This window comes from Lutra lutra, chromosome 3 (genome assembly GCF_902655055.1).
Source record: "Lutra lutra chromosome 3, mLutLut1.2, whole genome shotgun sequence".
NCBI classification, from domain to species: Eukaryota; Metazoa; Chordata; class Mammalia; order Carnivora; family Mustelidae; genus Lutra; species Lutra lutra.
Genome location: NC_062280.1, coordinates 66,329,596 through 66,353,353, shown reverse-complemented (window position 1 = coordinate 66,353,353; position 23,758 = coordinate 66,329,596). Strand labels below are relative to the sequence as shown.

Here is a 23,758-nt window from a genome sequence, read left to right as displayed (position 1 = left end):
GATTGGCATGTAGCTGTCTGGGTGCAACAACTCAATCCAATAAATGAGTGAGAAGACAGAATGTGCAGGAGGAAAAGGAAGAATGCACAGCTGGTAAATTGGCAGTTCCCTCCTTTGTATGATTCGGGTATAGCTCCTACTCTCAGATACAAAAGGATAAATTTGAGAGCAACAGAATGGCTGGAGGTAGAAAGGGAAATGTTCACCCAAGGTGACACAGAACAAGGGCCTAAAATTATTATGAGTGATTACAGAAAAGAAAGAAGCTACTCTGCATTTATTTGTCGGGAGTATGTATCCCTAATACACCAAGCATGGAATCAAACGAAGAGATGAGCGATGTTTTAATAAAATTTCTTGGAAGATGAAAATTCAGTTAATTGTTTATATCTACCCCATGATAACATTCACAAAGCATTTTATAATTTAGAAGGTCTTTTGCCCTTATAATTTTTGCATGCTACTATGAAATCAGTTAGCAGGCTGTAGGTAAGGAATGCAGCCATAAGTTGCATTTACTGTTAAATATGTGAGAAATCACTATGATGGGTCTCATAGCCTGGCTTGTCTACACCCAATACTACATCCCTTTCCCTTGCTTGCCTCTGTTACAGAGGTTGGAAAGTAAAGTCTTTACCTTTCCAGACTCCCTCCCCTAAGGCGGGAGGCGGGAGGAAACTATTATGATTAGTGAAATATAGGCTCAGGTGCCTGGGTGGCTCAGTCTGTTAAGCGTCTGCCTTCCACTCTGGTCATGATCCCTGGGTCCTGGGATCGAGTCCCGCATGGGGCTCCCTGCTCCCTAGGGAGTTTGCTTCTCTCTCTCTCTCTCTCTCTCTCTCTCTCTCTGTAGCTCATGAATTAAAAGAAAAAAAATACAAACTCAAGTCTCTTTGGAGGCTCTTCCTTTTGGAACAAAGCCTGGGTTGAAGAAAGGCTGTTTTCCTTCCTCATTTCCTCTCTCCTGGAGGCACAGCAGGCATGCTGTGGTCATCTGGTCAGAAGCCACACACCGTGACTGGCAGAGCAAGGAGACGAGCTGAGCCTGATTCCTGGACATCCTTGAGCAGTTACTCCAGCCTACCTGGGAGCCGTCCTGCTGCATGGGAAGGAAACACCCCTCATTTGTTTCAGCCACTGAAGTATTTAGTGTAGCTGTAGATGTTGCCATTAATTATGGATGAACACAATCTTAATACTTTTAGTTTTGTTAATAAACATACTGACATGTAAGTATAAATAATGCCATGTTGAGATACTGACGTGTGCTTAAATAACCTTAAACTATGACCTTGCTCAAATACCCTTAAAATATGACCTTGATATCTAAAGGTAGATCAAAAATATTGGTTGAAAGAAAGAACTAATCACAGTCTTTTTCAAATGTCAATGCTATGAAAAGGAGGTATCACTGGATGGAAATCCTTGCGGCTCATTCTAGTGATTTTCCAGGAACATTCCAGGTATCCCGCTTTATTATGCCTCTAGTGAAGCAGGCTTTTACTTAAAGACTTGTGTTTTGTGGTCATGCTTTCTTGTCCCCTCACATAAGAAATTGTTGTTAGTCTGGGAATGGTCTAGATTCTACTGGCACAATATAGCCAGAGCTGAAAAGAAAGTGATTCACAAAGAGGATGAATTTGAAACAGGGTGGGTTGGAAGAGATGGGAAATAATGTTACCATCTAATCTAGATGTAGTCTCAACCCAATTCTTCCAACCCCTCAGGCCCATCTTGAGCTCATCCTTGCATCTCTAGCACATAAAGTATTTGTCAGGTAGGTGCCCAGGGAGATTCAGGAGAAAATATAAGCATGGACAGGAGGGGTCCTGTTTGAGCTGGAGAATGTTATTATGTATATATGTTATTATGTTATTATGTATGCCTGTTATTATGTATAACCCCTTAGTATCTCTACCTGCAAGAAAAATGTCCTCATTAGGATGGTGAGGAAGGGGAAATAGAGCTGGTAATTTAATTATAGTCTCTCTTTTGTAAGATAGGTGAGTGGGCAGTCTGAATATTCTCATGTTAGTTTTGCCCAGTAACATCAATTAAATTATTCCATGCATCTCTTTTCATAGCTATAAAAATCAGATTCTAATTGGAATAGAATGTTTTAAAGATTGAAATGTATTATATAAATCTAAAATTGTTTATTAAAGTAGCAAATTAAACATGGACTAACTTCTAGAATTTACAGTCTTTTTCATTGCATAAAAGTAAAATTTAATATGCTCCGGCTCTTCTTCCAATTTGATTGAATGAGACCCTCAGGGGTGCCGAATGTCAGAGCTGGAATGCATGAACCTTTCATTCTAAGCTCATTTTACTCACTTGAGAAATTACTCAACCGAGACCTCCAACATTAACTGACCGCCCAGTATCACAGTGGTCAGATCTAGAAACCCACTAGACTAGACTAGAGTGCAGGCCTAATGACTCCAGTCCAGAGAGCTTGCTGTCAAACTCCTCAAAGTCTTTCATACATCTATCTGTCCTAGAATTTTCTAGCACCTCCCCCTCTATGTTCTGATCCCCTTTGGGATCCACACAGGGATATGTGACACTGCCTCTTGATTGGCCAGCATGAGCAGGGAAGGCATCAACATTTCAATGCTAAGAGAATAAGATGCACAATAAAGTCTCACAAAGTCAGACAGGAATACTTATTTTTCCTTTGTTAAGTCAATGCAAGCTTCATTAGAAAGATAGCAACAGGGGTGCCTGGGTGGCTCAGTGGGTTAAGCCGCTGCCTTCAGCTCAGATCATGATCTCAGGGTCCTGGGATCGAGTCCCGAGTCGGGCTCTCTGCTCAGCAGGGAGCCTGCTTCCCTCTCTCTCTCTCTCTCTCTCTCTGCCTGCCTCTCTGTCTACTTGTGATCTCTCTCTGTCAAATAAACAAATAAAATCTTAAAAAAAAAAGATAGCAACATCTCTACCATTTCTTTCATTCAAAAAATCTAAAAAAGGTGGAGTTTGAAATGATTCTGTAGAAAAAGAAATCTCAAGGACCAGATGTTTTAACGTGGAATTATTGAGCTTGAAGGCAAGTGTGGTGTCTAGGAAAGGCAGTGACATGTAAATACAGTGGCCACCTTTAGAAAACCCCCCCATTAATGGCAGAATGTGTGAGCAAGGATGGCAATCTGGCCACGGCTGTTTATAAGACACACAGTGAATCCAGGAAGAAGTCAGTTCTTTGAACAGAAGTTAGAGTGTGATTGGCCCAATGATGTGCACAGGCAGGTGACAGCTAGCAGAGGAAAGAAGCTCTTCATCTTAATGAGTTCTGGCTTTCTTTTCCAGACACACATATGGCCTGCTGCTCCTGCAGAATATACAGATTGTCCCAGGGAAATGGGTTCTGCTTCACCTGAGCCAGCCCCGGACACAGGCTCAGGTGCTGCTCCTTTTGGTGGGCCCTGATCTGTGCCCCAAACCCCTGTGTCCTGTTGGAGGACAACAGCTGCCGCTCTTCTCTCATTACCTTTCCCTGTCCTGGCATCTCTTTGGGGAAATACCACGGTTTCTGAGCCGAAGACAGATTCCTTTTCAGTGTCACATGGCAAAATGTTAGAAGAAAAAAAAATCCTAAGAAATTTAAAAGTTCAAAACAGAAAATAATTAATCAGCTTTACGCCAACCTTCATAACCTCAATCTTTGAATTTTCTCCCTCCTGGAGAGCAGTCACTTCTCTGCTGCCAAAGAAATGAGATGTAATTCCTCCCAAGTCATTACTGTGATCTCCATCAAAGACTAGCAAAGACACTAACTCGTACTCCACCCCAAACCACCCCCAAATTTGACGGAGACTGCTCTTGTCCTTTGCACAGCTAAAATGAAGCACTTCTAATTCTTATTTTCCCATAAGTCGCTGTCATTTGGCCGAAGTTTCTGGAGTTGTTACTTCTTGTACACCTCTCCTGCTGCTAACAATTCTTTTCAAGAAAAAAAGAAGTCTTTTTTTTTTTTTTTTAATTAACATGTAGCACCACACTAGTTTCAGTGTCAAATTGCCATCCAAAAGCATTAAAGGTAGGGAAGGAGGAAAAATTTAAAACACTACCTTGGTTCCTTGGCAGCTCTGAGGTCCACATATTATCCGGAAGACAGTTTGCAATTCCCAGTGTGGTCAGAACAGTCATTCAAGTAGGGCAAAATCTGCAGGGACAACTGGACGCTAGGGATCCTTTTTTGACCAGTTTCTGAAAGCACGGAAGTACTGGTGTGCTGTGTACAGGTGCCGGAGCCCCAGACAAGCAGGAAAACTTGGTCAGAAGGTCATCCAAACTTCCAGAATGTGGTCATGAGGGGAAAACTCTACCCAACTTTGTGGCCTTTCGAGGGTTCTAGGACACAGTGCAGGGAGAGGGAGCCTAGAGCCCTGGATCTGAGGCAACAGAGAGCTAAGGGTCCAGAAAGACCAGGTGGTCCGAGCTCACAGGCCAGAGGGAGAGAGAAGGAGGCTGTGCACAGAGAGCATCTTAGATCTGCAGGGGTCTCCCGGGGAAATGCAGTGGAGTCTACTGTTCACTTTCTGTAGGCACACTCTAGTTCTTCCAGCCCCGGAAATGTTCAGTTACCACACAGGCTGATTTTTTTTTTTAATATGTAAAGTTCACAATGGGATTTTTCTATCACCATACATACCTTGTTAACAGTAACTATTATTAGTTTCATCTGGAAAATAAACATCCAGGGGTTAATTAAAGATCTCAGGGCTGGGGGGAACATACCTTGTCCATGTTATATGAGCAATAAAATAAGGAGTTAGTTAGTACCATTCATGTTGTCTCACACACAGGATTGTGGACAGGTGACAATATAAAAAATACTTGTTTTTTGTTTTTTTCCAGGAAGAAGCACAATGTGATTTGATCTGTGCTATCCAATTCAGGAACCACTAGACACACATGACTATTTAGGTTCAAAGTGATTTAAGGTAAATAAAATTTTAAAATTCAGTTCCTCAGTTGCATTAGCTGCATTTCAGGAACTCAAGAGCCAGTGTGGCTAGTGGCCACCGTGTTAGACAGCACAGGTATAGAACATTTCCATCATTGTAAATTTTGTTAAAGAGTGCTAGAATATACAGTTTTGTAATGCTTAAGAGATGAGGCACATTTTAAAACCAAGTCTTTGACTTTCTCTTATGTCAATGTTTGGTATGTGTATGTACCAATTTGATCTTGAATTTATTTATAGATTGTAAATACATGTAAAGCATTCAGACATATAACTTTCAAGGGCATCTTATAATGTAATTTTAAAAATCTTCTTTCTGTTATACTGAAATAGGTCTAGAGAGGTCACCAATTTAAAATTCTAAGGTAGATGTCCAATAATAGGTTGTCAGAGGAAAGGGATTCAACACTCATCGTGAGAGCTTGTATCGGCAATAATAAATTTCTTTGCTTTTCTTTTCAAATATATGTTTGATTGGACAGTTTCTCAAGTCGCTTGTCGTGATGTTCTTATCCTGAAAGCTCATGATATTGACATTTTTCTCCTGAATATGTAGATGTGTAGACGTTTTGAATATATGGGTATATTAACAGTGAATCAAAGAAGCTCAATTCCACTTATGTTTGGCAAATAAATTGGATGCATAAGAGTTTTTTCCATCATTATTAAAGGGAGGCATTTTCTGTAAGGCTGTGAGAAGCTGTTCCTCTTGCTGCCTAAGCAGTTTCTACTGCAAAAGCAATTTGCCACCATATGGATCCCTCCGGAAGACTTTAACTAGAGTAAAAAGGGAAATCTAATCACAGGGGGACTTTTAGGCTTTATGGCAGATAGGGGTGGAATTGTTGGGGATTGATTATAGAAAATAAACCCACATCTCATCGTATTCCCCTTCCGAGGATCACATGTCACCCAACAGATAGCACTCACTATGCGTGGCTGAAGAGAACTTCTCCCTGGGAACCGAGGAGGGCTTCACAGTGGAGTCAACATTGGAGCAAATCCCTCGACTGTTAATGTCACATTTTTTTTCATGCTTGGTGACAGCAGTCTGAGTCTGTGTTGAGATGGAGGATTCCTCCAAACTAACATAAAGCTTTGGAAAAGGGATCCCAGATAGGAATGAGCTCTCTGACAAGCGCAGAATAATACAAGATGAGACAAATGCATTGTAAAATGTTAAAGGATTGAAGTGAACTTCTGAGGACAATTGGGGCGGACTTGAACCAATGACCAAGGGTCACCACCTTAAGAACGTTCTTTTCTCCTTTCCCTAAATGTCCCATCAACATGAGACAATTCATTCTTAAGATAATCTTTCATCATTCCTCAGCTTCTTGCTTAGGAATCACCTGACCACTGAAACCAAGTTCGATTACCTTTAACGATAAAGCTGCTATGTATATTTTATAAAAGCAACAGCATATACTTTAAAAATACATTTAGAAAGGAAACAATAATTACTTTGATATTTAGAGGTTTTGTTATCCTCAGCAAATATTTTGCCAAATAATACTTGCTTCAGCTGTTATGTTTTCAATATTTATGGGTGATTTAATATATCATCATTAATGTACTGTACTGATAATTCATGTACTGATAATGTACTGTACTGATAATGTACTGATAATACATGTACTGATATTCTTCAGAAGAGTTACATAAAACATTGTGGAGGACTATAGGTAACTAGGATCTGTAGCAAAATCTGACTCAAAATGTACTTGATTGAAATGACATAATTATTGACTTAAAGCCCAGAATTATGAGATCCAATGAGAAAAAAGAAGCAAAGAAAAACTCTTTTTGAGAAATTCTAGTATAATATTAATATTCTTTCAATAATAATTTTTTAAAGTAAAACTATAGATTTTTATCACAATTCAGTATACATAAAGATTAACCCAATAATGGTTTTCTTGAGTTGGAGCATGACCTTGAGGAAAGCACTTGATTTCCTTGGCTTTGAAAGATTGGTAAATAATGTTCTAAGCAGACGGTCTTCAGCAACATTTATTGAAATACTAGAAAGTACTACTGTAAAACAGATACCGGAACTTAAGCAGAAGCTCAAGTCCAGACAGTAACCTGACCTGTTTCTCCTGGATATGTAGCCATATCTAGAGCCATTACTGGCCCCATCAGCACCCTGCACGGGGTAAGTCAAACAGGATGTGGGATTTTAATGACATTTCTGGAAAAACAGCTGATTTACATGGCAATCATCACAGAAGGATTCACTCTTAAAAGATTTTTACTTTTTAAAAATGAAGAAACAAAAACAAACAAACAAACAGACAAACAAAAATAAATAAAAATGAAGAAACAAAAACACATGATGGAAATACACATGAGAAAACTAGGGTTCTACTTCCTGTTCTGACGATGGTGTGACAACAGCCAGTGCTTTCACAACGGGATGAAACTCCCTCTCCTTATCTGGAAACTGAGGGGATTGGATTTGATGGGGCCTCCCACTAAAATGCCCACGGGAGCCATAAGTGGCCTGACCTTCCTATGATGAAGGTAACTGACACTGAGGCTCTTGTTGGGACTGTGAGAAAATGGAGAATGCTGCTTCTTACTGGGGCAATTGGTCAGCAATGGTAGATTGTTTCTAGGTGGGAATGTAGACCCTGAGGTGTCATATTGTCTGATGTGTCAAAAAAATACAGAAATTCAGAATTTTATGTCAAATATTCTGGTTTTCAAACCAGACAATAATATTTATGTCAAATATTCTGGTTGGCAACTAATTTAAAATGGGGGTGTGGGGGAGACCACAGTGAAGGCCAAACTAAGCATAGGTATGATGGGATGGGCCATGGGGCCTGTGTCTGCCATTTTGTGACCTCTGTTTGGAAGCCTCCTGCCTGCCACTGCTCTGTGGTTCTGCTGTAGGATGGAGGAGGAGCGTCGTGCTGGGACCGCAGAGCACTAAGCCCCTGCACAGCTCTAATTAATCTTCTTTTCACTTGGTTTCATTAACACATGAATACAGTAGGGAATCAGAGCAACCACAGTCAGTGGGATTGATGCACTTTTACAGAAAGACAGGATGTAAAATAAATGCTCTGCATGAGTGGGGATCTTGACGAAATGGTAGAGCTGCAGTGTGATCAACGAGGCCACGGCACAGAGCAGCCGGAAGCTCAGCTTGTAGCCATTTTCCCCTCGGCAGCTCCTAAGGAACATCTCTGAGTTGATCGCAAAGCCCAAGCCAAAGAGCACCCCAAGATTCCTCACGAGTCCAGCAAAAGGCGTGGTGTCAATGTGGATCCAGTCAGGGTTGGCACACCATTTCTTGGCTATGGGCAGAGACCACAGCAGGTCAATGTCAAGCAGTCTGAGAAGCAGGTAAAAGCCGAGGGCAAACAGAAAAAGGAAGAGGTTGGTCTTCAGGTAGGTGCTCAAGGTGGCGGTTTGGATGCCTGGGGTGTGTTCAAAGGCCTCCGCCACAAGCATGCCTGGAGATTAGAAAGAGACACTGAAGACCACCATGTGCCCTTGAGCCCCTCGGGAATCATTCCTCTCTGTATTAAAGAATTCACCATCATGTTCATGATCAAAGGCTTTTAGACGTCTAGACCCTATTCATTTTCCAAAGCCCTTTCCCTAGGCAATAGCTAAAATACCTGCCCCATGCTCTTTACACCATCCATGTTAGCACAAGTGGATCTTTCAGGAGTCTGTGGCACTGGGTGGCAAACACTTGATAGGCAGAGCACTGATCTAGGTGCTTGCAATTAATATTTCAATTGCCAAAGCCAATTAACTAGAGAACCTTTGAAAGGTGTGTGGGGTTGAATGGTGGAAACTCAATCATGGAGAATGCTGCTGTTTCAAGAATACAAAGCAGCGGGCGCCTGGGTGGCTCAGTGGGTTAAGCCGCTGCCTTCAGCTCAGGTCATGATCTCAGAGTCCTGGGATCGAGCCCCGCATCAGGCTCTCTGCTCAGCAGGGAGCCTGCTTCCTCCTCTCTCTCTCTGCCTGCCTCTCTGCCTGCTTGTGATCTCTCTGTCAAATAAATAAATAAAGTCTAAAAAAAAAAAAAAAAAGAATACAAAGCAGCTGCTCAATGAAGTCCCTGGTCATGTAATAATCACTTCAGGTGTATTGAAGAGAGTGGCATGGCATACAGCCTGGAGGGCCATTATGAAGTCCCCCAAACCAAGACACAAGCCCCCTGTTTGGGCTGATAGCTTGGGAGTTGGACATGGTGCTAGCCACACTTCAGAGAACCCCATCTCACCGAATGAAACCGTGCACATCGTGCACATGGAGATTTGAGAAGTGTACTGAACCGATTTGCTCCCAGGGCTTTGGTATCAGCGGTTTGACAGAGTTACTTGAGACCAGGGTACCGACTACTAGGGAGAATCTGATGACATAAAACAAATGACACTAAAGCTTTCCAATGACACAACTAAAGGTAAGTGATTATATTTACCACCAAATACTCCAAGAATAACTTGATGAGGAAAATGTGTTGCTATGAATACTCTGGAGATGCAGACACTGATTTGAATCAACCAAAAAAGACTCCAAAGAAACGACCAGGTCAGTCTACGATGAAAGAATACATATAAACGTAAAAAGCAAAGAAATTGTATCACTCGTAAAACTAAGGGGGTGACACCAGATGATCTTTCTCAGAGGGATCCATCTAAATGTGTCATAACATTATGATTCTAGAGTCGGTTTTTTTTCCCCCAGAATGTTTTCATGTGCTCCATAGGATTTGAAAAGCTTTAACAGAGGTTTCTACATATAGCAATGCATTAAGCTTAACCAGTGCAATATCCTGAGATTTTAATAAGTGCTATAAAAAGAAGCTAATTTGACATCTTGATAACTATTTTAATGGAGTATGTGCAATTCAAGTTTGGGGGAATTACTAATACCTAGAATAACCTAGAATGGATCATATACATTTTTACTCTCTGTTGTATGGGTTTACTCTTTTCTGTCTCAAGAAAACTCACTGGAGAGGCAGCTACTACTCTGATGAAAATAACACAAGCATTTCATCAAGGGCAAATTTTCATTGGGTTTAATTTTATAGATGCTCAAGAGCCCCGATTCTTTGTTTTTTGACATATAGAAAATGAGACTAAGAAATTGACTTAGACATTATATACTTTTGATTAGAAGCAGCAATTTTCAAAAAAGTTTACAAAAATACTGTAGTCCAAGCTCATAATTTTAATAAAGATTTAGCAATATTCAGTTATAAGAATGCTTGGAGTTCTGCTGCTGAATGTTTGTTCTTGATAACTGGACCAAACTGGTTATTGAAAAACTAAGAAATAGAAAGAAATGAGACTTTCCAAGAGGAAGTAAACAGAAGTTATCCTTATGGAAGAAGAACAAACAGGGATTTGGTTATATTAAGATAAGGAGTAGGCACTCAATAAATATTGATGGAAGAAAGGAAATGTTGCTGTTATAAAAACCAAAAGGGAATTATAGAATTAAAAAAAAAAGAAACAAACATTTCTCAAGGTCTGGAAGATTGAGGAAGAAATGCACTATAGGGAAAAGGTGAGGCTTATTTAGATTTTCTTTTGAAAACTTGTCCATAGATAGAAAATATTAATTCTTTAAATTATAGCTTCTGACTTGCTGTTTGGGGTTGGATAACGAACATATTAAGGTGTACAGGTTGTGGTCTCATTAGAATAAACTTAGAAAATATCCAAATTTCTTTGGTGGTTTCTTATATTGTCCAATACTACTCTAAAAAGTAGAATATGTGATGGATCTTGGAAATGTTTTTTTTTAAGTTTAGAAGAACTTTAATGTAATGGTATATATTATAGTATTTTTTAAGAAATTAACTGACAAATCTTATCTTGGTAGCCTAATAATGTATGATTAAAGTGGTGCTCAGAATTGTTTTAATGATAGTTAAGTACTTCAGGAGAAAAGAGAAGGAAATATCCCAATTCCTATAAGAATTATGAATAATCTAATATTAAAATTCCGGGTCTCTCTAAACACTATGACTCTACTAACATTAAGTCTACTAAGATTCACATTTAAGTTTGCCTTTAGAATGCTTTTAATTAAAAAGGCTGTATAGTCTTTAAAGCTAGAATATATGTTATTGATGTCAAAAACATTGGCTATTCAAAGAAGGAAACATAATTTTTCTAAGCCGATACATTCAAGGGGAATTATGAGTCCCAAACTTCTCGTTAATCTTAGAAGAGGGAATATGCATGCAAAAATACTTCCTTATATAATTTTAAATGACTTATTTATGAGCTACCAAAATGATTATTGTGTTATGGAAACCTAAAGGCACTTCCGGCGAGTCATTAATCAATTAAACATTTCCAACCTTATAATGTGGCAACAGCTCTGAGCTAACGAGGGCATTATCTTAAAGCAAACTATTAACTTTCTATTCATTTTGGTTTTTGGCTATGATCGAAGAGAATAAGCACATTTCAACAACTAAAAATATGCCAAAGTAAATTTTTAAAAGGCTTTCTGTATTCAAGACTTTCTGTTTGCACATTCCAGTGGTGCAGAAACTTGAGCAAAGCTGACCTGTACGGGTACATGGTCAACGACTTGTCCATCCGACCGACAGTGTGGCCCAGGGCAGCTGTTATCATGACGTACCAGACACACGATGAGCCCATTGCATGGCCGGATGGGCTTCCTGCAACAACAAAGTGCTAATCCGTTTGAAAGGTGGTTAATAGAGTATTGGTATCAGAAATAGTAGAGTATTAGCCATGAAAGTGACACAGAACTCAGGAAAAAACCACAGGCTACATATAATGTTTAGAAATAGGTAGAAATAAAAGAAATCGAGTCAAACGGAGCCTCGAAACACTTTCAAGAAACATTTTTTCAGATTTTTTCAAGTTCGTCACAATGCCAGAAATCAAAATGTTCAAGGCTAATTAAGAACATGGGCTGTTGCACCGAAATCTGCCCCAGCCCTCCATGTCTTTCATGCCAATCTCATGATTGATGAGAAAATTAAAGTACTTGCATTGGACCCTGAATCAGTTCATTTTCCTCGGGCTGGAAAGTCAGACATCTGAAAGGTATCATTACTATGTTATGCTTTACCAATTACAAAGGACTGCCATGTTCTAGCGGCTACCTCTGGGCCTACCTTGTGCCCGGCCATTGCGACAGGTGTCTTTGTCATTAAATGGATGAGGGAAGCTGTAAAGGGCATCAATCCTGACAGAAGCCTGGCAGCCTTTCTATTTCCAGAATGTCTTTCCCATGCTGCTTGATTTAAAAAAAAAAAAATTATTTGTTTTGATGCTCACCATGAGTTTTTACCAAGTGGAGATCTATTCAGATTAAGCACCACTCTGTTTTTGAAAAACACTACATTAAACAAAGACAACCTATTCCTTATAGACCAAGTTCTTTTAAAGTTATATCTTATACAGGATTTTTCAGAGCCTATTATATCCTTATATGAGTTGTAAATCTTTAGGGAGTGAAGATAGAATACAATCTCTCTCTCTCTTTTTTTTCTCCAGAAAATGTCTTATGAGAGAGAACGCCCTGGGAAGTGCTGGGATAAACCAAAGTAGCATTTCAGTTGTCTCAAAGGTTATCCATCCATCCATCCATCCCACAGTGGTTTCACAAAGATAAAATACACAGCACCCCTGTCCTGATGGGACAGCCTATTAGGGGAGCCATATATATGTGAAGAATTAATTATAGTATGGTGAGATAAATAATATAACAGATGGGTGTATAGTTTTATGGGAGCAAGAAAGAAAGAAATTCAGAGAACTCATTAGGAACTTACATATTCAGTATATTAAGTATTAGTTTCAAGATGTCAAATGGCAAGAATTTTTTGCTATGTAACAAACTGTGCTAAGGTACAATATCACACATTCTCATAAATTAAGGTTTCATAAATTAAAGTCTCATAAATTAAAGTATGAAAATAAATTTTCATACATATATATGTATTTTAAAACATTTTCATAATCTTATCAACTTTCATAGTATAGATTTTACACTCATACAGGATCTTAACTTATAAAAGGAAGTGGCCCAAGAAGTCTACTTATATGTTATATAAGCAAGAAAAAAAAAAGACGTTTGAAAGAAAAAAATTCTAAGATTAGGAACAACGTCTACCGGCAATAGTAAAACCAGGAAGTTCTTACCTCATTCATGACACTCTCAGAAGATCCATAATAACTTTGAAAGTTGCTCAGCCACAGATAAATCAACATTTCTAGGATTTTAATACAGTTCTTTGCGAATTTCTTCTAGCTAACTGTTTTTGTTTGTTTTAGAGTCAAACCATTACATTCTTCCAAGAAATAAATGCAAAATATAAAATCGTTTGGAAAGTAGTCCCTGATTTACCCTTTTACATATAACAGAATGGTCATTCATAAAACTTCTTGCCTTTTCATTAGCAATTTTTATGCTTATGAACTCTTAGCATCCTCACTCATGACATTTTCTTTAATACCCTATATAATATCATATAGCAGGTAGGTAATAACCACACATAATGACTCTCTGTTGGAATATCTTTAGTAACTCGAGGCTGCTGTAATTGCTTACCTGGACCTGTTTCACATGTAGTGGGGAACTGTTCAAGGCACGGACTCGAGTGATTTGGATAAATCTGAGTTTCTTGGACCCACCAGTAAGGCCGATGACCAAACAATATCCTGTATTTAAAGAAATATAAATATGCATACACATTTAAACACACAACTATTGCTTAACTGGGAATAGTGATCTCTCCTATAAAAAATGAGTCAAGCAGAGGGTTGACAGGGAAAGCTCATGATTAAGAGACTTTGGGTTCTGGTATGTCTCTTATTATAGAGGATGACACAGTCACTTGGAGTTTTTGGCATCCTAGTCTCCAATAAAAAAAGGGACTTTTTTCCTTGTAGGGAAACTTCAGTGGATGCTTTGGATTCTTAGACTGGGGATATCCAAGTGGTTTCTAGAATTATCAATCCTTTCATTATGGTGCTGCTCATTTAATTAACTTTTTATTTAATCACAGCGTATGTTTTACAGGGTTTGGAATTTACTGATAACTCAGATAAAGTATACATTTCTATGCTTTCTGTAAGTTCGATTTATGAATAGGTGTTTCAAGTAAACTGACATGTTTGAAAGATTTTCCAAGTAAAACTACACACATCTGAAATGTGATCATTAAGCCAAAGCCACAAATTTAAGAACAAACTTTACACAAAATAAAACAAATAGAAGGCTTACCATTTAAAAATAAGATTGAACCAATCCCCAATGACTGCCACCCATATCATCTTGGTTCCAACTGTCTGATTAAGTTGAAACCAAAGTGGAAAATAAATAGAAAAGATATTCCGGGGATCGCCAACATTGGACATAAAATTTAGAAAATTGTAGTAAGCTCGATAGTCTTTCTGCAAATGCTGAATAGCGAGCACTCCATTCCTATGAAGGAAATCCATCTTGAAAGAGAGTCAGTTCTAAACACAGAGCAACTGGAGCTGAACTGTCCTGAGTGCCACTGTTTTTATACGTTATGCTCATGGTGGGTCTGGCCATTACCACAACATGTGATGCTGACCATCTGTGAGAGGGCACTTCAGCCCTCCTCTGCCAGAAAGCTCATCTGTTGATGATTTTAACTGATGCCAAAGAGGTGAAGTACATGCTGATCTGTGGCAAGTCAAGGGGAAATTTAGGTAGAGACACAGTGAATTTCTTATACAGCCTCCCTTTTGTGTGCACAGTTGGCTCATGTTTGCTTGAAATTTGTTGCACACTTCATTTCCTTCAAGGACAGAGACATTGGCAATTTCTATGCTTGGCTAGAAGACTACACAAATAATTACTGCATGTCAAATAGCCCTTAAAGCCATGCATTTTAATTTAAAATAGACTGTGGCTTTTTGACTATTTTATTGGGTCTTTGAAGAAAATGGATGAGTAAACATCTGGGCATGAAAAATGTATGTGATATGACAGGTTATGTTCTGAATGCAGACTTTCAAATAAAAATGTTTTGATATTTCTTTATTAGCAGAGAGAATGATATGACATATATGGAACAGAGAAGGAAATACATGAAATATATGAAATCTGCCAGGAAACCTATTTTTTTGACTGAAAGGCAGGAACGAAGACACAGAGGTCACTTGGGTAATAGAACTGTGTTAGGAATGAGTCATATTTTTATGGACAAGGGAATACAATTGAGAACACCAGGGAATCACTCATGTGACAGGAAGACAAAAATCGCTTTAAAAGGCTTTTCACCGATCAGGAAAATGGTTTGTTGAGAACAGAGCGTTCAGCAGAAATATGAGAGAAGCACCCAAACAAACATGTAGATTGGGAATAAACAGAAGGGCAGCTCAGAGAGACCCAGGATCCAAGTCAGCAGTGAGGTGCTAGAATTAGAGGACAAAGTGTGCAAGGCTTCAAGGGTCCCTGAAAAGCAATGAAGTGCTTTTCACGGAGGGGGAAGGTAGGTCAAGTGTTTGTTCTCCTGCCATTTACATCCTTGTCTTCTCTCATCATGGCCTCTCCATGAGGAACTTTCTTCACAGGCTGCGAAGGGCCCCTTGGATTTCTCTTGGTGTCCTGCCCTATCATTTAATAGCACCATCATCATGGGAATCCAATGCCCATAAGCACTTTCCTAGTCTCTGCTGCCAACCCTGGAGAAAATGCTTTGACTGCCCGTTAAAATCTTTTTGGATTTTTTTTTTTTTAAATGCCATATCTTTGTCCTACCCCAGACAAATTAAGTTTCTGGTGATGGGACCCAAACATTGGTAATTTAAAAAATACCTTCCAAGTGATTCCAATGTGCAGCTGGGGTTCAGAATCATTATTATAAAGAAATGTATACATTGTCTGTTCTCCTTTCAGCCTTAAGCTCCTCCCCCTGCCCAAAGTCAACCCGAAAGAAGCTTCAGTGATGTTGAATATGTAAATTACTATATGTAACAGGATCTTCCTGTTCCACTCAGTTTTCACACCGGCTGATGTATCTTCTCAAGACTTCAGGGAATCTAGAATGAAAGAACCCTAATCTACTGAGAGATTTATAAAGCTGGTAACAGTTGTATACAATCTTGATACTGTGGTCAAGAAGAGGTGAAACAATGGGATAACTTTCTGAAATGCGTGCCTCGTAAAGGAGGGCGTACTGAGGGCAACCTCCCTCACTAGTTATTTGGGGTACTCATCTGGAAGGAAGTTAAAATAAAACGGTTTCTGTGGGTGAGAGCTCTGGTTTGACAGTCAAAGTGGGATGGCAAGTGGCACCAGGTCATTTTTCAGAAAGTGACTTTATTTTCTTATTTTATTTTGTTACTTTATTTATATGAGAGAGAGAGGACAAGGGAGCATGAGCAGGGAGGAGGAGGGACAAAGGCAGAGGAAAAGAAGAGGCAGACTCCTTGTTGAGTGTGGAGCCTGATGTAAGACTCCATCCCAGGACCCTGAGATCATGACCTGAGCCAGAGGCAGCCACTTAACCAACTGAGCCACCCAGGCACCCCCCAGAAAGTGACTTTAAATGGCTACCAGGAAATGAATATTGATCTCTATTCACAGTGAGAAACTTACCAGTCTCCTTTATCATTCTGATCATTTCAGTGGGAGGAGAACCAGGAAGAAGTCAGCCAGCACTGGCTCTCTGCACAGGCAGAGTTTTGCTTTTCCCCCAGGAGGCCCAGAATTACACCCTTGGTTCTCCCACTAGTGTGCTCATCTGATCTGAATGATTTATGTGTTGGGATAAAATCAAATGTGCTGAAAACTCTGTTTTGGTTTAGAAGCCTTGCATTCATGCTCTTCCAATTATTTGCTTTCAAAAATACTCCCTCCTATTATCCACTTTTAACTTTACAATAGTTCAGTAATCCTCATTTTAGTGATGGAAAAATGTGTTAGCACCAAGGCATGGGTCATTTCTTTCGTGTAGGAACTCTGTTTAGAGACTAAATTTTATTTCCAGACCAATGCTTCTTCTTAGTCTAGGCTGTGTCTTGGGGTTCAAAGCCGACATTGGTGAGATTTTAAACAGTGGTAAAATGAATAAAAACTAATGTTATGACCAGTTTGTTTCAAATGTTTTCAACTACCCAGACCCCATAATTCACTGGTATTGTCGTTCTGTGAAGCTTTTCTGTGTAGTCCTGAGAGAAGATTGGTTGACACAGAAGCACATCTGGCCAGCTGCCAGAGCACAAGAACTTCATAGATACAATCACCACTTTGAACTTCTCTTGGATGGCTTATCCCGTCATTGGACAGCAGAGACACTGTTGTTATGGGGATTCAGGGACTACTGTTACCTTCCCAGTCTCTGACATCTTCTCTGAAGGAAGTATCAAGTAGCACTCAGATGCACACCTCACAGCTTATTCCCGTCCTCTGCTGATAGCCTGGCAACCCAGCAGACATCTTCTTCTCTGGGACAGACAAGTATGCAAATAAGGAAAGCCACTCAAATGAGAACAGACAGGGGCTATTTATTCTGAGTTTGCAAGAGTCAGCTACCATCACTTGCATCTGACAAAGATTCAGAAGCAGGCAGGGAGTAGAAAAGCTTTACTGTATAGTGGGACTAAAGAAGGCCTCAGGTATGCTCTGATTAGAGGTTGTTGACACAGGCAAGCTGGAGATAAGTTAACTAGACGCTGCACACTTCATGTGATTGGTTTGGGGAGCCTCCTTAGCTTTCACTGGTTGGTCCTGAATAAGAAGCTGGGGCAAAAACAGGGAAGCTGGCAGTCATTGACCAAGTCCTGACCATTCTGGGAAGATTGCTTCAGAGATTTTGGGTAAGAATTCTCTTGTCATATTTGGTCTGGCCATTGTCCATTCGAAAATTCAGTCTGTCACAAAACAAATTGAATAAATATGCATCAGAATTAGTTGCTGTGGCATCCCACGAAATAAGGGAATCCCTTGTCTATCCTATAATTCTATAATTCTTTTTATTAATTGAGTCAAAAAAAGCATAGACTTGCTTACCAAAGATAAATGAAATTTTCAGGTAGGCACCACTCTATGTGAGGCATTAGCCTTGACTAATCAGAGTTTATGCTTCTGTGTTTTTTGTTTTGCATATTCAGGTTCTATAATTCCCATAATCTCTTTAATGAGCCATGAGGAAGGACATAACTCCTCTTTATTCTTTTTCTGAGAAGTGTTTAAGCTACATATTTCATTGTATTCATTTTCTTCTGAAATGTCTTGTCCCTAAACCAGGGTGTGAATGATTTCAAATACATTTGTCTCACAATTAAAAATTCAACTTCATGCTCATTCAGTGCCTCAGAGTCTGTGGACCATGATGAATTTAGCTGCACGTTAATTTTTCATCTAGGATAGTTAATTTAGAGAGACCGATCGTCTCCTGAGGACTATCTAGTTCTATAGACTGTGGTATAATTAACTGAAGTAAAAGCACCTTGATTTCTTTTGCCTTTTAACAGGATCTGTTAAGTCTTTTTATTCCCTGGAGTTCATCATTTTCAGTCTTTTCATATCTCATCTTATATGTACTTCCTTAGAGATGCCATCTCTTACCAGTATCCTTGCCATTCCTTTGACAGTGCTTTCTCTCAAACACTCTTTCCTTTTAAGGGATTATATTAGTCCATTGGGACAGACACAGAAAGCACATGACTGGATGGTTTAAACAACAGAAATTTATTTTATCACAGTTCTGGAAGCTGCAAGTCTTAAACAGGTGTCCACAGGAATAGCTTCTTCTGAAGTCTCTCTCCTTGGCTTGTAGGTGGCCATTTTCTTTCTGTGTCTTCACATGGTCATCCTTCTGTTGGGATGTCCACCAGTCATACCGGGTTAGGTCCCATCCTAATGACCTCATTTTACTTTCATTAACTCTTTAACTATCTCCATAGTCACATTATGAAGTACTAGGGGTTAGGACTTCAGTATACAAATGTTGGGGGATGAAATTCAGCCCATACCAGGGATTGACTTACAATTTGTAATTGTATATTTGATTTGAGCTTATGTGTTGAATCTCTCTTTCCAGCACCATAGCACAAGCTCCATAAATAAGGGATCATGTTTTGCTTTGTGTACTAGCCACCATCATAGACCCCAGCGTAAGCCCGTGCTGGGGTTGATTTCCCAGGAAGCTTACATGCACCCCTCCTATGGCAGGTTATTGCTGGGAGCTGCTGGGAGTTGTACAGCATATTAATAATTTTATATTCTTTTTTTTTTATTAAAGAGAGGCCCTGATATTAAAAGAGCTTTACCTCTCACAAAACCTGGACCTGCACCTGGGCCTTTTCTCATTATTCAATAAATATCTCTTGAATTAATGAATAAATTATCAAACAGAACTTTATGTGAGTGTTAACTTATATAGAGAGACTTAAAAAAGGTTTGTTATTCAGTTAGTTGAAACTCAAATGCATTTTTCCCACAAAGATGTTATAATATGGCTGGGTCAAGAATGCTTCTTTAAGATGGAGAAAATATAGGGCACCTGGGTGGCTCAGTGGGTTAAGATGGAGAAAATTATATATAATGTTTATCTAAGGAAAAAGTAATATGCTTCTGTTTGAAGAGAATAGAAGAATAAATAATCATAAAATGTTCTCCACAAAGAAAAGAAGGGGATAGAGTGAAGAGAATGAGAAAAGCCAGACTTCTTTAAATACACTTATTTTCTAGACTTGACTTTGAAACCATGTAAATATTTTACATAATTATAAAACTAAATTAAATTTAAAGAGCAGTTAATATAAAATTTTAATATAAAAATATAAAAAATAATATAAAACTCAGCTGCCATCAGAGTTGCTATGGCTTGGGGTAAGGATGCTCTCCAGTACTTACTTATCCCATGGGGGTCACAGCAAGAGAGAAAGGCAGGGGATTGGTTCTTTTTTGGTACTAATAATCTTCACATAGAGTTTTTAACAGAGTCTGCCTCATACACTGAGTTATTTCAAAGTCAAAGTTGTTAGGATTATCACCAAATGATAGAACAAACCCATCTCTAATCTATGCAGCCCAAGATCCAAAAAAGGGTAGATCTATCTACCTCTATCCTTCACCTTTTGAGGTTGACTTTCTCAAAGTGTGGTCTGTGGACCACCTGTTTCCTGCCACAGCATATAGATTCCCAGACCCTCTCCAGACTATGGAAACAGACTCTTTGGGATGGAGGTCCGGAAATGCACATTTTAGTAACCTTCCTATGGGGTTCTTATACACATCAAATTACAGAAACTCCATCTTAATTTGTCTCTGAATGATTGATGAGTGATGATACAGGGTGTCATACCCCTCTTGTGTGTCCTGTGTGTAGCTGACCCTCTCTTATACTACTTTTGCAACTTCTACCCCAGGGCATTTTTTCTTGGCTCCCTTATTTGAGGTCTGTACTATTCCTCTTCTTCCCCGTGGATGCAGATTTGGTGTGTTTTTGTTTCCCTTCTTTGGAATCTCCTTTCCATTCTCCCCACCCTCCTTTATTAAGGCCCAAGGTAAACACTCAAAATATTAGCTCTAATTAACATTCGTCGTTCTTACTTTGCCAAATAGTTTGTAAAAGCGGAGTTGACCTCTTGTCATGAGATTCTTGAACAGAGTAGAAGTAGGGCAAAGTGATAACATTTCAGTCTTAACACTCCAATATTGTTACTTCTCCTTTGAGCTCTGACATCTCCGCCTCTTCCTCTCTTCCTTTTCTTTCTCCTTCCTTTCTCTCCCCTTCCCTCTATCTATCTTTCTCTTGCTAAATCCATCTTCTCTCTTTTTTATGCTAAACACTTACCCGAGTTCAGTCTTTGAATTGGTCACAAACTTCAACCTTCCCCTGTACCCTGAGAGCAAAGATAACTTCAAGACAGCAGAACCAAATCTGAATATTTCACCGCTGCATCCTAGAATCAAGCCAGATGTCCGCCTCATAATGAGAGTCTTAAGAAAATGGCACAAGCACCATGCTTTTCAGGATCAAGACCTTTTCTTCCCGCTGTGGTAGAACTCTCCATTTAATTCCTCCATGTTCTGGTCAAGGACTAGAGCTCTGCCGTGCCAGGTTAAAGCACTTTTGAGTGGAAGGAATCTTTAAGAGTGTGTGATTTGGTTCTAATACTAGCTGAATCTCTTTGACCACTAGGCCAAGAACCAAATTTGACATCATCAAGCGTTCTGAAATCGTATGCAAAATATTAGTGCATGTGCACATTACTTGGAAGAAGGCCACAGCTTTCACAAGATTCTTACTGGAATCTCTGACCCAAGTGAGGTAAGTACAGCATAAGGTTCACTGGAATCCCATATAATTTCCATGGTGCCTACACCCTGGATCTTTTCATTTACTGTTTCTTCAGAGTTATCTTCAGTACTCCAATCTGCCTAGAATGATTTGCTTGTCTGAATGACTTCCTTCCTCTTAATGACTTTTTAAAAATCTTTTCATACTATAGCCATTCTCAAAACTCTATACTCTTGCCCTCTTTTCAGTTAATTCCAATAGTTGAATAATTTCAGTTCTTTCCAAAACTTTCTCACTCTGATTCATTTAGGTTTTTCCTGGGGTTTTGATTGGCAGTAAATCCTGCCTGTTTTACTTAGATTGCAACCTGTAGGACAGAGGCTAGAATTTTTAAAATTTGCTCCACATGCAAAATATATAACCACAAGATATATTCTTATCATAAGCTGAACCATTCATCTCTGAGGTATAGTGCTCTCTGCAACTCAACATCATTCAGAGGTATATGACTTTAGCTTGTGTTGCTGGTGCAGTTGTAGTAAACAAAACCATATTTTGGAGGTATTGACCTTTATGTCTTTGTGCATGGTCATTATCCTTTCACAACAAACTTACCTGCCTGATGTAAAATAACTTGCATTGTATTTGAATCTCTCCAGTGTCACTGTGTAATGTAAAATGGATTTACTTTAGACTGAGTTGAGACCTTAGTGACTTTTAGAAAATAATTACTTCCATTCCAGCTAGGATTCCAGGAATACTAGCATTCCATGATGACAGTATTTTAAGTGACACAGTTTTTGATCTCCTAGGTACCCCTCCATTTGTCTCATTATTCATTCTTCTCTAGAAATGATCATGAACTTTTCCTTGGATCACCGAAGGACACAACAGAGTGGCCCATTGGGCAGTACTATTCATTTTCTTCAAAATACAGTTAAGACACTTTGCACCTGGGTTCCTATTTATAGATGGCCCAGAGAATACCTACTGTATGTATTCCCCAATTTTACTGTACATTAGAATCTTTATTACTATATAGAATGTCTTTTGTGTATTTGGAAAGTGTACACTTTCTTTTCTTTGAAGTGCTGATGTCCTTCATATTTTTTAACGATTTTGAGGTATAAATGAACAATGTGAGGGATAATTTATATATCATAAAATTCACCATTGTAAATGTACAATTCAGTTATTTCTAGTAAATTTATGGAGTTGTGCAACCATCACCACAAACCAGTTTAGAATGTCTCCATCTCTGTGGAATGTTCCCTTATGCCCTCATGCAGTTAATATTTGCTTCCACTCCCAGTTCCAAGCAAAGACTGAACTGTCTCTGTGGATTTGCCTTATTTGGCTACTTTACGCAAAGGATATTTTATGCAATGGGAGTTATATGATATGTAGCCTTTTGTCTCTGACGTAACAATGTTCTTGAGTATTTTTAATACTCAAAATAATTTATGTTTTTGAGTATTTTTTCAGGAATAAATGCTTCTTGGTTCCTTGTAAGCTTTTGAGTTATTTCCAGGACATTGAAATGGTTATTTTTGATATTTTTGTCCAGTTTTACAGTTGCTTTTTGGGGAAAGGATTTGGCGACTTCTTCACTCCACTATGCTGAAGGTCCTAGCCCTTTTTTAAATTTTAGGGAGGAAATGAAAGCCTCCAGGTGAAATCTGACACTGAAGGTTGACTCCACTTTGGATATACTGTGCTTTGATCACAGCAATTATCCTAAGGGACATTTTCTTGAATCATCTTTTCCCATCACTCCTGACATAGGCCATTCAGAGATCTAGAGAATTTAATGTTTTTGTTCAAGAGTCTTTAGAATTCAAGCATTTTCTATTACCTGTTCTTAACCTGGAATCTGCCCAAAGAACTTTCCTCTCCCAAAGAACTCATAGGAACTTTTTATCATTTTTAATTTTCTCAATGAACAGATATTGCAAGTACAAGTACTAGCTAGATTTGGGGAGTTCAGTATAAATGTATATGTCATAAAGGGATCCTTATATCCAGAAAAGTGGAAAATTTTTTATCTTAACCATAGCATTGCTTGGTATCATTTTAAAAATGAATCAATATAGTGAATAGTGAATCAATTTCATTTACTTGGAGTTCCTGAGTTTGGCCCCCAAGATGGAAAGTATCTACTCAGCAAAGATATGTGCCATAGAGGGCACTTACCTTTCTTCTTGTACCCCTTGATCCTTCATCTGTTGGAGAGAGAATCAAGTTTTCTGGGAAGGAGCAACAGAGTTTCAGTCAGTCTGACCAAGTCTGACCAGTCTGACCATGGTTATATATATATATATAACCATGGCTCAGAAATACCCAGACAGGAAATATGTGCCTACTTCTTACTTCCTACAACCCCCCCACAGACCATATATCCCAGGGATTATTGTGCCCCTCTCAATACATGGGCACATAATAGACATCCCAAAGCTCCTGGTTGGGTTGAAATGAAAGGCAGGTATGTATGATGATAGTGATGATGGTGGTGTTGTATGGAGTTGTGATGGGGGAGC

The 23,758-nt window shown here is 39.0% G+C and overlaps 1 protein-coding gene across 1 annotated transcript; it reads right to left on the bottom strand.

Annotated features, from left to right (window-relative positions):
* Nucleotides 1-7,924: 7,924 nt before the first annotated feature.
* On the bottom strand, nt 7,925-14,439 carry G6PC2 (glucose-6-phosphatase catalytic subunit 2). Its single transcript, XM_047723450.1, has 5 exons — nt 14,222-14,439; nt 13,547-13,656; nt 11,534-11,642; nt 9,420-9,535; nt 7,925-8,436 (listed from the first exon to the last, which is right to left on the bottom strand). Exons 1-5 carry the CDS (start codon nt 14,437-14,439, stop codon nt 7,925-7,927), a joined length of 1,065 nt encoding a protein of 354 aa, XP_047579406.1.
* Nucleotides 14,440-23,758: the final 9,319 nt, after the last annotated feature.